The following is a 13,859-nucleotide window of genomic DNA, read 5'->3' on the forward strand; positions in this document are numbered from 1 at the left end:
AGGTAGAAAGTCGGGTTGACGGTTGGCTGGGCGCGCGCGAGCTCAGCTCAGCCCAGGTGGCCGCCAGCGGAGCGCGCGGGAGGAAAGCAGCACGTGCTGCCCCCCCCCCCCCCCCACCGCGCCCGGCACGAGGCGAGGCGGCCGCACGCACCTGGGAGGCACCGCCCGATCTCCCCTTTTGCCCGGCCGTAAACACACCGACGCGCGCCAACTTCTCACAGCCGCCAACACGCTTCATTCTTTAATTTTTGGTAAATTTGCAGCGCGTCGACCAGGCGGCAGATTACATTTCTTCACCACCACCTCCCCCCCCCCCCCCCCCCCCCACCACCAATCCATCCATCTCATCTGGAAACCCTTTAAAAAAAAAACACTAACGGGGGCCCCCGAAATATGCTGAATGCGCGACTGTGCAGCGAGTTAGCGGGATGGAGGGTGTTTATTTAAACTAGCTCAACTCGGACGTCTGGGTTTCTACCTGCCACATTGCGGGCCGGCCGCCTGGGGGGCGGGGGGGTGCGGTGCAAACACAAACCGTGCTCTCGAGGCTTTCTAAATCTAAAACCAAACTTTCCAGACTTTGATTCTCCGGGGCTTGCTTTGCTCACATTGTGTGTGCGAAAGCTGGAGTCGGACCCGACCGGTTCGTATTTAACTGGCGGGTGGCACGGCCGCGCTCTTTGTCAGAAGAAAAAAAATCGCTGGAGTGGTTACTAAAAAAAAACTTCACATTTACCAGGTAGCATGAAAATAAATGTAACACCGCGATGTAATATGAATTTCAGATCTGCCAAGTTTTCATCGCGCGGACGATTTTACTGCCAATTTCGCAATTCTCCCCCCGACAATATTGACCGTTAACGAATACGCTCCGGCCGGAAAGTTTACAGTCACTGGCAATGATGCAGCTCCTAACCGGATTGGAGTTAACCCCAGTCCAGTGGGACAAAGACCAGGACTCGCGATCCGCCTCTCCTAACCCTTCTGCATCCCGGCAGAAAGGAAAAGGATACCAGGTCAGGAAAACGGATAAACTCCACCCGCAGCCGGCCCGAGCTGATGTATTTTCCTTTCTTCACGCCAGTTGCGATGAAACTTTAAACTAGTTCAGGAACTCATCCGACTGGGCGATTGCGAACCATGCACTCCATATTCCACTCAGACCTTGACCACGGTTATGGCTTCAGGTCAGGGCCACTTCGCCCTTAACTGGTGACACAAGTTGATCGGTTTCAGTAACTTAATACACGTTTCTCCCGAGCTAAGCCAATCTACTCTTCCAACTAGTTTACATTCTTCGGCGTGGAATAAACCTCCCGGTATTGCTGAACTTTGAACACAGCAAAACTAATCTGCAGTTGTAATTACACCAATCCGTGTTTCGTTTGGTACAATTTTTTGATTTAAATGGGGAAACACACGACTTTATTTCAGTCGGCGCTGACAATTACTATCGCCTTATGAAAGAGTGATAGATATGGATAAATACACCTGATCGATTGCAAAACAGCTTCCTGTTGGCGATCATTACTTCTAAAATGCATTCTAAAAGTACTCTTTAAATGAAAGAAAAATCAATTGAATGTGAGGTTTTGCCCCCTTGTGCTGTAAATTCCGGCATGCGCTCACGGACACGCGTGGCTCCCTTCACGTCTTTTTCTTTCGGCAATATGTAATATGTTGTCTAAAATGTAATACTGCAGCATTATATATTGCAGTCAGTGGCTACAATGTGAAATAAATAAATGAACTTGCGCCAAGAATTTAAAATTACTTTCAAATCTTATTATCATTGATCATTCAAAGGAAATATGCACCAGAAATGCCTTTGGGTCTAAACACTAGAGTTTATTTTCCTTATCTGAAAGGATTCTTACCAGCAACTAAACAGACGGGAAGCAGCAACCTGAAGATCAGCCCACACACCACTTCTGAAGCCATTGCAAGCAGATGGGTTCTCTTCTGAAATATGCAGTGTTCAAATACTTGTTGACCAAACCGGTTATCATTTACAATGTACAAAAATCCCAGTCAACTGCAGGTCCGGCCTCGCCGAAATTTAAAGCAACCTTATCATGGTGTCCCCAAGGAACTCATTTCGATTTATCCTCCAGAACCGGAAAGTCTCAATGCTCGCATCGCCGGAATAGCCCATCAAGTAGCACCAGTTTATCTGATGGGAGTCAAATGATTTTCATGAGATAACGCCCAGGGGGTTTCGAGACGACAATCTGGCAGCAAATCCCGCCTCCTTCGAAATGTCCTTTTTTTTAAAAAGCAGCTTTATGCAGACTCAAAAAACGGGCACCGATGCTACGAACGGGTGCAAAAATGATCCAACAGCGAACTGGTTTTCTATTTTCTAGCAAGTGGACTTCACAAACTTCTGCACTTAAATCCCGTGGCTTGTATGACTCATCGCTAAAGAAAAATCGGAGGCCAACACGTTTCACTGATGGTGCATCTGGACTAGCTTTTTTTCCCATCCAGCTTTTATCCAAGAAGATTCACATCTGTAACGTGAATACGAGGGCACTCCATTGCCGAGGGACAATGTCTCCGTTTACTCTGTGATCCCTGAGCTTTTTAGAAACACGTACGCTTTTTTTTTTTTGCAAACCCAGATGCGCGTGGGTGCGTTCTGTGACAGGCTGAATGTATGTGTTTTAAATCCCGCTGATACAGAGTTGAAATTTCAGCCTCCCTGTGCTGCCCCGCTCTGGTTCTGGCTTCCAGCTGCTCTGTTAACATCTGACTGAACTACCTTCAATGAAACTTTGTCAAACCAGTCCCCACCTCCTCCTTCATGATTGGCGTTCAAATCGACCATTCACAAATGATGCGATGCCTGTGGAGAAAATGTACTGCCTGGTGTATTAGAATAAAAGGCACTCTGACAAACCACACGATCGTGCTGATTGGACTCATGCCCTGAGGATGGAGCGTGGAAACTCTCTGTTTCACTGCTCCGAACTCACACTGGAGCCACTGGCAAACACACGGAACATAATCAAAACGCAAGCAATGAGCTTGACCATATAAAACAGTTGAAAACACTGCTGGAAAGGAAATTCAAACTCCAAAACGATGCGACAGATGGGATATCAAAAGAGATTGAGACTTTATTCATGGACGTCCATTTTTAAAATCCTTACATAGATTTAAAAAAACTATTCTTGGACAGAAACCCATCTTGTCAGCTGCTTTATTTCGTCTCAGTGGGTTGATTTTTTATGATATGCAATATACGACCCATATGATAAAATATACAATCGGTGGATGAAGAAAGCAATTTATTTAAAGTTGATTGAAATCAGTTTCATACTTTGAATGCCAGGTTTTTAAAAAATGTAAACGATATAAATAGGGAGAATGAAAAATACAGAGAAAAGCGTTCTGATAAATGTCAGAGCGATTTGTAATCCGTGTTTATTGGCTAGGAATATAAGGATAGATGTGGCCTTTCAAAAGACAAAACGATTGTAATCAAAATTTAAAAGTGGCCTCTAAGTGTAAGCAAAAGTAAGCAGCAATTTCTATTTTTCCCGACCCTCTTCTTGTTCCACGTAGTGTCTTCAGGTGCAGATATTTGGGGCAATAGGTCATACGCCTGGAGACAGAAAGATCCACGGATTTTATTGACTGCCATATAACTTTTACGCTCTCGAAATTTTTGGAATTCACAGCGTTTTCCTGGAAATTCGAAGTCAGCCTTTTAGCATTGTAACAGGAAAGGGATCCACCTGGAACATCCTGAACACAAGACGGTTTTCCATTTTATAAAATATACAATCATATTTGAAAATATTTGTTGGAAAGAAGCTCAATTTTAAAAAAAGCAACATCCGTTTCGAAGTGTCAACGTTGACTTTTATTGAAAACGTCCATTTTGAGGGTCATCCTCTACGTCAATTCTGCAGATGGCAAATTAACCCAACCAATTGACCTGCTCTGATTGTTTTTCTCTGATATCTATCGAAAGCGTCTGATTATTTTAAGTTCTTCCAGTTATTGGAATTATCTACACAAAATGACTCGATTATTTTTAAACTCCAAATTATTGAAGAATTCTGAACAGTAGAAATTCCAGTTACAGTAGCAGATAATGAACATTAGAGATCATAACAGAAATATGAGTTGTTCAGTGTTACTGAAATAGAGAAGGTTCTGCATTTCCTTTACATGCCAAAGTTTTAATTATTTATTACACTGTGTGCAATTGTTAAAGCATATGAACATTAAATAGTTGTATATCTAATGGCCCAGTGCATTCAAAGGTAACAGACGGTGACCAATTTCCTAAACATTGGCCAGTCATCCAATTTGCTGGCTGCCGCCTAACTGTTGCAATTTTGTGATGAGGTGGGAAAGGCTACATGACTGAGTAACCAAGCAATCAGCTGCAGTTAACAGTTGGCAATAGTGAAAATTCTAAACACTATATTAGATGATTATCATTACTGTGCACAGGAGTCACCTGATAAAGGATAAAAAAAATATCCCGTAAACATAGTGTGTGATTCATAGTTATTTCTTTGCGATTAGGTAACTATCGGTTAAAGTATTCATTATTTAACTTACACAGTAAAATACTCAGACTACTGGTTTAATTGATACACAAGATTGTGTGAAATTCCAGAACTAAGCAAGTCAGAACATTTGGTAACACTTGCAGCACATATGGATATAATCGGTGACTAAACAATGAGCTGCATGCCAGCAACATAGACCATTGAAAGAATGATAATTTAAGAGCAAAGAGTTATAAGTATGATTATGCCATTCAGCCCTTTGTGCCTGTTCTGCAATTCTATGGGATCTTGCTGATCTATCCTAACTCCATCTTCCACATTATCTACATAATCCCTTGATTCCCTTAGTACCTAAAAATCTATCAAGCGCCATAGAATCATAGAAAAATTACAGCAAAGAAGGAAGCCATTTGGCCCATCTTGTCCATGCCAGCCTGAGGACACCCAGATGCCCTTTCTAATCCCACCTTTTTGCACCTGGTCTGTGTGGTAGTATGTATTGGGGGTCATGTGGGACTGGAAGCCCTAATGTCATTGGCTGACAGATCCCGGGTCCTGGTTGGCCGTTGACCTCAAGCTCCGCCCTGAAGGCGAAGTATAAGAAGCCGGAGTCTTCCCCCGCAGGCCAGTTTACTATCGAGCTGCGGGGGAACAGACACGCTTAATAAAGCCTCATCGACTTCACTCTATTCGTCTCATGGAGTCTTTGTGCGCTACAATTTATTAAGCGTGCCTAAAAAAAAGGACTATGGAGCTCAGGATCATTCCGGAATGCCTGAGGATCAGCCCCCACGCAGTGAACGCGGCAGCAGCCTTCAAGCACTGGCAGACTTGCTTCGAGGCCTACCTCAGAACGACCACCGGCCGAGTCTCAGAAGACCAAAAACTGCAGGTCCTGCACTCGAGGGTGAGCACGGAGATTTTCTCCCTCATCGAAGACTCGGACGATTTCCAGACGGCCTTCGCATCACTGAAAAGTCTCTACGTTCGCCCAGTTAACCAAATCTACGCTCGCTACCAGCTCGCGATGAGACGGCAAGCTCCCGGAGAATCGATGGACGAGTTCTACGCCGCGCTGCTGATTTTGGGACGAGCCTGCAGCTGCCCGTCTGTAAACGCAAACAAACACACGGACATGTTAATGCGCGACGCTTTTGTGGCAGGTATGCAATCCTCCCAAATCCGCCAAAGACTTCTAGAAAAAGAGTCGCTAGGACTCTCAGAGGCACGGGCCCTAGCAGCCTCCCTAGATGTGGCCGCGCGTAATACCCGCGCCTACGGCCCCGACCGCGCGGCAACCCATTGGGCCCCATACGTACCCGTCGCGGCAAACCCCCTACCCCCCCCCCCCACAGGCTTGCGCAGTCCAAACGCCGAGTCGCACCGGGGGCGCCCGCTGTTATTTCTGCGGCCAGGCGAAACACCCCCGGCAGCGCTGCCCGGCCCGCGCAGCTATCTGCAAAAGCTGCGGGAAAAAGGGCCATTATGCGGTTGTGTGCCGGTCCCGCGAGGTCACCGCTGTCCCGGTAGCACAGGGAGCCCTGCAAGCAGTCTACGCGCCCCAACCCCCCCAGCACGCCATGTGCGACCCGCAGGCGCAGCCGCTCTGGGTCCCGACCACCACGGTCCCGGGAGAACTGGGAGCCCTGCACGCCGCCTACGCCCCCCAACCCCCCTCCCCGCAGCCCATGTATGACCCACCGCCGGCGCTACCGTTTTGGGTCCCGGCCAACACTCTCCACAGAGAGGAGGGAGTTTTCCGCGTCCCTAACGCCACCCTAACCCCCGTCCCGTGCCCCACGCCTGACCCGCCGGCGCCACCTACTTGGGCCCCGACCACCGCTGTCCCTGGTGAGGGAGCTCCGCGCGGTCCCAGCGCTCGCGGCCCCACGCCTGACCCGCCGGCGCCGCCGACTTGGGCCCCGGCCACCGCTGTCCCCGGTGAGGGTGCTCCGCGCGGTCCTAGCGCTCGCGGTCCTCGCGCTCGCGGTGAGGGAGCTCCGCGCGGTCCTAGCGCTCGCGGTCCTAGCGATCGCGGTCCTAGTGCTCCCCAGCCCCCCCAGCACACCATGTGCGACCCGCAGATGCCGCCATTTTGGGTCCCGGCCACCACGAGGGGAGGAGGGGCGCCGATGTGCGACCCGCAGACGCCGCCATTTTGGGTCCCGGCCACCACGAGGGGAGGAGGGGTGCCGCCATCTTGGACCGCCCCAGACCTGTACGACGCGTGGGGGTGGCCATTTTGTCCACCCCCGCCGCCATCTTGTGACCCCCCAGCCATGTGCGATGTATGGGGGCGGCCATTTTGTTCATCCCCGCCGCCATCTTGGACGGCAACAACGGACCCCACTCCACTACTACAACCACGGCTCGCTTCGATTACGCTCGATCAAGCTCGGCCCCGGACACTCCAGACGACGACGACAACGGTACTAATAAACGGCCACGAGACGCCATGCCTAGTCGACTCCGGGAGCACGGAAAGCTTTATACACCCCGACACGGTAAGACGCTGTTCCTTAACCACCTATCCCAGCGCACAAAAGATTTGCCTAGCTGCAGGATCCCACTCCGTACAGATCCAGGGATTCTGCATAGTTACCCTAACGGTGCAGGGGAGGGAGTTCAAAAACTACAAACTAAACGTCCTTCCCCAACTCTGTGCCCCCACCTTGCTGGGATTAGATTTCCAATGCAATCTACAGAGCCTTACGTTCAAATTCGGCGGCCCCATACCCCCACTCACTATCTGCGGCCTCGCTACCCTCAAGGTGCAACCCCCGTCCTTGTTTGCGAACCTCACCCCGGATTGCAAACCCGTCGCCACTAGGAGCAGACGGTACAGCGCCCAGGACCGGACCTTCATTCGGTCCGAAGTCCAGCGGCTACTAAAGGAGGGCATAATCCAGGCCAGCAATAGTCCCTGGAGAGCGCAGGTGGTAGTAGTGAAGACAGGGGAGAAACAAAGGATGGTCATTGACTATAGCCAGACCATCAACAGGTACACACAACTAGACGCGTACCCTCTCCCCCGCATATCCGACATGGTCAATCGGATTGCCCAATATAAAGTCTTCTCCACCGTGGACCTCAAGAATGCCTACCATCAGCTCCCCATCCGCCCAAGTGACCGCAAGTACACAGCCTTCGAGGCAGACGGGCGATTATACCATTTCCTACGGGTCCCTTTTGGCGTCACAAACGGGGTCTCGGTCTTCCAACGGGAGATGGACCGAATGGTTGATCAACATGGGTTGCGGGCCACGTTCCCGTATCTCGACAATGTAACCATCTGCGGCCACGATCAGCAGGACCACGACGCCAACCTCCAAAAATTCCTCCAGACCGCCAAAGCCTTGAACCTCACGTACAACGAGGACAAGTGCGTTTTTAGCACCGACCGGCTAGCCATTCTGGGCTACGTAGTGCGCAATGGGATAATCGGCCCCGACCCCGAACGTATGCGCGCACTCATGGAATTTCCCCTCCAGCACTGCCCAAAAGCCCTGAAACGCTGCTTGGGGTTCTTTTCATACTACGCCCAGTGGGTCCCCCAGTACGCAGACAAGGCCCGCCCCCTAATACAGACCACGACCTTCCCTCTGTCGACAGAGGCTTGCCAGGCCTTCAGCCGCATCAAAGCGGATATCGCAAAGGCCACGATGCGCGCCATCGACGAGTCCCTCCCCTTCCAGGTCAAGAGCGACGCCTCCGATGTAGCTCTAGCGGCCACCCTTAACCAAGCGGGCAGACCTGTGGCCTTTTTCTCCCGGACCCTCCACGCCTCAGAAATCCGCCACTCTTCAGTAGAAAAGGAAGCCCAAGCCATAGTGGAAGCTGTGCGACATTGGAGGCATTACCTGGCCGGCAGGAGATTCACTCTCCTCACGGACCAACGGTCGGTAGCCTTCATGTTCGATAATGCACAGCGGGGCAAAATCAAAAACGACAAGATCTTAAGGTGGAGGATCGAGCTCTCCACCTTCAACTATGAGATTTTGTATCGCCCCGGAAAGCTGAACGAGCCGTCCGATGCCCTATCCCGCGGCACATGTGCCAACGCACAAATTAACCGCCTCCAAACCCTCCACGAGGACCTCTGCCACCCGGGGGTCACTCGGTTTTACCACTTCATCAAGTCCCGCAATCTCCCATACTCTTTAGAGGAGGTCCGTACAGTCACAAGTGACTGCCACATCTGCGCGGAATGCAAGCCGCATTTTTTCAGGCCAGATGGAGCGCACCTGATTAAGGCTTCCCGCCCCTTTGAACGCCTCAGTCTCGATTTCAAAGGGCCCCTCCCCTCCACCGACCGCAACGCATATTTTCTGAATGTACTGGACGAATACTCCCGCTTCCCTTTTGCCATTCCCTGTTCTGACATGACCGCGGCCACAGTCATTCGAGCCCTGAACAGCATCTTCACACTGTTCGGTTACCCCGCATACGTCCACAGCGACAGGGGGTCCTCTTTCATGAGTGACGAGCTGCGCCAGTTCCTGCTCAGCAAGGGCATAGCCTCAAGCAGGACGACCAGCTACAACCCCCGGGGGAACGGGCAAGTAGAAAGGGAGAACGGCACGGTCTGGAAGGCCGTCCTACTGGCCCTACGGTCCAGGGACCTCCCAGTTTCACGGTGGCAGGAGGTCCTCCCGGACGCTCTCCATTCCATCCGGTCGTTATTATGTACGAGCACTAATCAAACACCACATGAGCGTCTCCTTGTCTTCCCTAGGAGGTCCTCCTCTGGAACGTCGCTGCCGACCTGGCTGGCGGCCCCAGGACCCATCCTGCTCCGAAAGCATGTGCGGGCACATAAGGCGGACCCGTTGGTCGAAAGGGTTCACCTCCTTCACGCGAACCCCCAGTACGCCTACGTGGAGTACCCCGACGGCCGACAGGACACGGTCTCCCTACGGGATCTGGCGCCCGCCGGCAACACGCACACCCCCCCGACACCATCAACCCAACCCCCCCCTTCCTGCCACCGCCGCACCCCGCGACCGCCCCCTTCCCAGGAGGATCGGTCCCCCTCCCCTCAGCACCGACCAAGAGTCAAGCCCGAGCTGGAACCGTACGGCTCCTGGAGGCGACAACACTGGTACAAGCACCACCACCACCGCCGGGGCCGAGGCGATGGACACGGACGACCAGACCGCCCGACCGACTCGTGGCGTCGATGTAAAACAAATATGGACTGTTCACAAGAACATTTTGCTTTTCTTCCTATACCCTCTGTATATAGTTGCAACAGGACGAAATTGTCCAATACTGTATTGCCATGTGAATGTTTTGTCCTCCCAGGACCAGCCCTGTAAACCCTTACCACCATACGAAGCATCACCCTGCCGGGTTCATTTTTGACAAGGGGTGAATGTGGTAGTATGTATTGGGGGTCATGTGGGACTGGAAGCCCTAATGTCATTGGCTGACAGATCCCGGGTCCTGGTTGGCCGTTGACCTCAAGCTCCGCCCTGAAGGCGAAGTATAAGAAGCCGGAGTCTTCCCCCGCAGGCCAGTTTACTATCGAGCTGCGGGGGAACAGACACGCTTAATAAAGCCTCATCGACTTCACTCTATTCGCCTCATGGAGTCTTTGTGCGCTACAGTCTGTAACCCTGCATCTTGCAGCACTTAAGGTGCAGATCCAGGTACTTTTTAAAAGAGTTTCAGGTTTCTGCCTCCACCACCAACTCGGTCAGCAAATTCCCACTACCCTCTGCATAAAAACGTTCTTCCGCATGTCCCTTCTACACCTTCTGCCACTTATCTTGAATCTATGTCCCCTGGTTGTAGAATTTGCCACCAAGCGAAACAATTTTATCCTGTCTATTCTATCTCTTCACGTCATAATTTTGTATCCCTCAATTAAGTCACCCCTCAGCCTTCTTTGTTCCAAAGAAAATAACCCCAACCCATCCAATCTCTCCTCGTGGCTACACTTCTCTGCCCTGGGAACATTCTTATAAACCTCCTCTGCACTCTCCCCTGAACAATAACATCCTTCCTGCAATGTGGTGACCAGAACTGCACACAATACTCCAGTTGTGGCCTCACCAGTGTTTTATACTATTCCAACATTATTTTTATATTCTATACATCTGCCAATGAAGGAGAGCATTCCATATACTTTCTTTACAACCTTGTCTATTTGAACTTGCCTTTAAGGACCTGTGTACTTGTTCAACAAAATCTCCCACTTCATCTACCCCTCTTAGTATATCCCCATTTGTTGTATACTCCCTAAAACTGTTTGACCTCCCTAAACGCATGACCTCACACTTCTGTATGTTAAATTCCATCTGTCACTTTATCATCCACTCCACCTATATTGTTTTGAAGATGAAAGCTATCCTCGACACTGTCCACCACTCGGTTAATCTTTGTGCCTGCTGCAAATTTCCCAATCATAATAATAATAATCTTTATTAGTGTCACAAGTAGGCTTATATTAAAACTGCAATGAAGTTACTGTGAAAATCCCCTAGTCGCCACACTCCAGCACCTGTTCAGGTACGCTGAGGGAGAATTCAGAATGTCCAATCCACCTAACAAGCACATCTTTCAGGACTTGTGGGAAGTAACCGGGGCACCTTGAGGAACCCCACGCAGACACGGGGAGAGCAGGCCGACTCTGCACAGACAATTACCCAAACCGGGAATCGAACCCAGGTCCCAGGCGTTGTGAAGCAACAGTGCTAACCACTGTGCTACCATGCTGCCATTGCTCCCCACGTTCACGTCCAAATCGTTAATATGTAATTCAAACAGTAAGAGTCCCAACACCAAACCCTGTGGAACACCACTTGAAACAACTTTCCAATTGCAAGGGCAGCCATCGACCATTACCCTTTGTTTCCTGTTATTAAGCCATCTTTTTATCTACTTTGCTACATTGCCCTGTATCCTATGGGCTTTCACTTTCTTAATCAATCTGCCATGCAGGACTTTGTCAAATGCCTTGCTAAAATCCATGTGCACAACATCCTCTGTACTACCTTCATCAACCCCTCTTGTCATTTCCTCAAAAAATACAATAAAATTTGTGAGGCAAAACCTTCCTTTAACAAATCCATGCTGACTATCCCTGACTAGTCCATGCCTTTATCTGGTGATAGTCAATCCTATCTCTCAGGATTGATTCTACTAATTTGCCCCCTACCGACCTAAGACTAACTGGCCTCTAATTGCTTGGCATTTCCTTTGATCCCTTTTTAAACAATGGAACCGTGTTTGCATTTCTCCAGTCCTCCGGTACCTCCCCTGTATCGAGTGAGGATTGGAAAAGAGCATCTGCTATCTGTTCCCTGACCTCCTTTAGTAGCCTTGGGAGCAATCCATCTGGCCCTGGCAAACAATCAACTTTCAAGGACCTCAACCCTTCGAGTATTTCCTCTCTCTTTATGATTATCCCATCCAGTATCCCACAGTGTTCTTCCTGGACTACTATATCTGTAACATCCATTTGTTTTGTAAACACAGAGACAAAAGATTCATATAAAACCCTTCCCACAGCCCCTGCATTTACACACCAGCTCCCTTCTTCATCTCTGATAGTCCCACTTTTTCCTCAACGAACCATTTTCCATTAACATATTGGTAAAGCATCTTTGGGTTTTCTTTAACTTTACCTGCTAATCTTTTTTCATGCCCTCTCTTTGATTTCCTTATCTCCTTTTTGACTTTGTCCCTGCACTTCCTCTACTAGTCTAGGCTATCTTTGTGCCTATCGTATGCTTTCGTTTTCTGTTTGACCTTCCCCTGTATTCCTCTAGGCAACCAGGGGAGTCTAAATTTGGATGTACAACTCTTATTTTTGGAGGTGACATGTCAATTTTGAACATTTAGGATCTCGCTTTTAGTGCTTCCCACTGGTTTTCCACTGATTTACCCTCTAGCAGTGCTGGTCAGTCCCCCTCAGCCAAATTTCTTCTAATTTTGCAAAATTTGCCTTCCCTCAGTTCAACATTTTTACTCCTGCTTTATCTCTGTCCTTTTCTATGGTAATACTGAGTCTAACTGAACTGTGATCACTAGACCCGATATGGTCACCAACTGTCACTTTAACCACTTGTCGCTCTTCATTCCCAAAGACTAGGGGCGCGAACTTGCGGCCGCGTTGGGCTCTCGCTTGAGCGCAATGCGGCCGGAGAATGCCGGGAAAATCCTACAGCGAGCCCCCCAACAACCTCCGCGCCTCGTGAGATTCTCTGGAGTCCTGTGAGGAGTTGGAGTCAGAAACCCACCCCAAGTGGGTGAGACCGAATGATACTCATGGAAGTAGGTCTTAAACCTACTTACGACCTACCTGTGCGGGATACACGGGCCTCCCTCAATTCTTTGGCCTCCCCAGGGAGGCTGCAGCTGGACACCAATCAGTGCTGGTCCACACAAACTCGAACCAGGGCAGAATGGCACTCAGAGGGTCTCCCACGACATCGGAGACCCCTGGGTGGTCAGGTTAAGTGCAGGGTAGCTCCCTGACTCTCCCCCTGGAATGCAGGCACCTTGGCACTGCCCAGCTGGCACCTTGGCACTGCCACTCTGATATTGCCAAGGTGCCCAGATGGCACTGCCAAGCTGGCAGCAGCACTGACTGGGTGCCAGGGTGGCAGTGCAAGGGTGCCTGAGTGCCAGGGTGGAACTGCCAAGGGCCAAGGGGTGAGGGGGATCTTGTCCATAAAATGAGGATGGAGTGGGGGTTTGAAGGGTGGGGGTGTGCAGTGCAGGTAAGTACGCACTCCAGGAGGTTGAGGCGGGGTGATGGGTGGGGGTCCTGTAAGGGAGGGGTGCTGTAAGGGGCTTAGGTGGGCCTGAAGAGGAGGGACCCCCAGGGACCCCACAGCCCGGTGTCCTCACTTGGGGGTATGGAGTCGTGTCCATGTGTATGGGGAGGGTGACATTTCCCATGGGTGGGGGGTGTAGGGGTCCCACAATCTCACTTAGAGTTCAGGACACCCTTTCAAAATGGTGGCCCAATCTCAGAGTCCAGCTCCCCAGTGCTAAAAAAAATTCTAAGTGTGGCCTAAACCAGTGGGAAACTCCTCAGGGCCCCAAAAAGTGACTAAGTGTCATTGAATAGTGGTGGGCAACTCGCCATAGCCAGCGGGAAACTTCCTGAAAAACCCGCCACAAATGAACTTAGAAAGTTTTGGGGAGAATCGGGCCCTACGTCTAGAATTGCAGCTCCTCTTGTTGGGTCTGTCACTAATTGGTTGAAAAGATTTTCCCAGAGACACTGCATGAATCTTTCTCCCTCAGTTACTCACCGCAGGATTCCTAGCTTTTGACCTGGTAGGCACAGAATTTATATGGCTAGTCCAGTTC

General features: G+C 50.3%; 1 protein-coding gene across 5 annotated transcripts in view; it reads right to left on the reverse strand.

The window, feature by feature from the left end:
* LOC140385819 (piezo-type mechanosensitive ion channel component 2-like) overlaps window positions 1-2,728 on the reverse strand; it is a 1,561,269-nt gene extending 1,558,541 nt beyond the window's left edge. For all 5 annotated transcript variants that reach the window (XM_072468377.1, XM_072468380.1, XM_072468378.1 and 2 more), the window contains exon 1: window positions 1,878-2,728. In XM_072468377.1, coding sequence (XP_072324478.1) covers window positions 1,878-1,941 — 64 coding nt within the window. In that variant the 5' untranslated portion in view covers window positions 1,942-2,728. The remainder of the gene's footprint in view (window positions 1-1,877) is intronic.
* Window positions 2,729-13,859: the final 11,131 nt, after the last annotated feature.

The sequence above is a fragment of the Scyliorhinus torazame genome, chromosome 11 (assembly GCF_047496885.1).
Source record: "Scyliorhinus torazame isolate Kashiwa2021f chromosome 11, sScyTor2.1, whole genome shotgun sequence".
Classification (NCBI taxonomy): domain Eukaryota; kingdom Metazoa; phylum Chordata; class Chondrichthyes; order Carcharhiniformes; family Scyliorhinidae; genus Scyliorhinus; species Scyliorhinus torazame.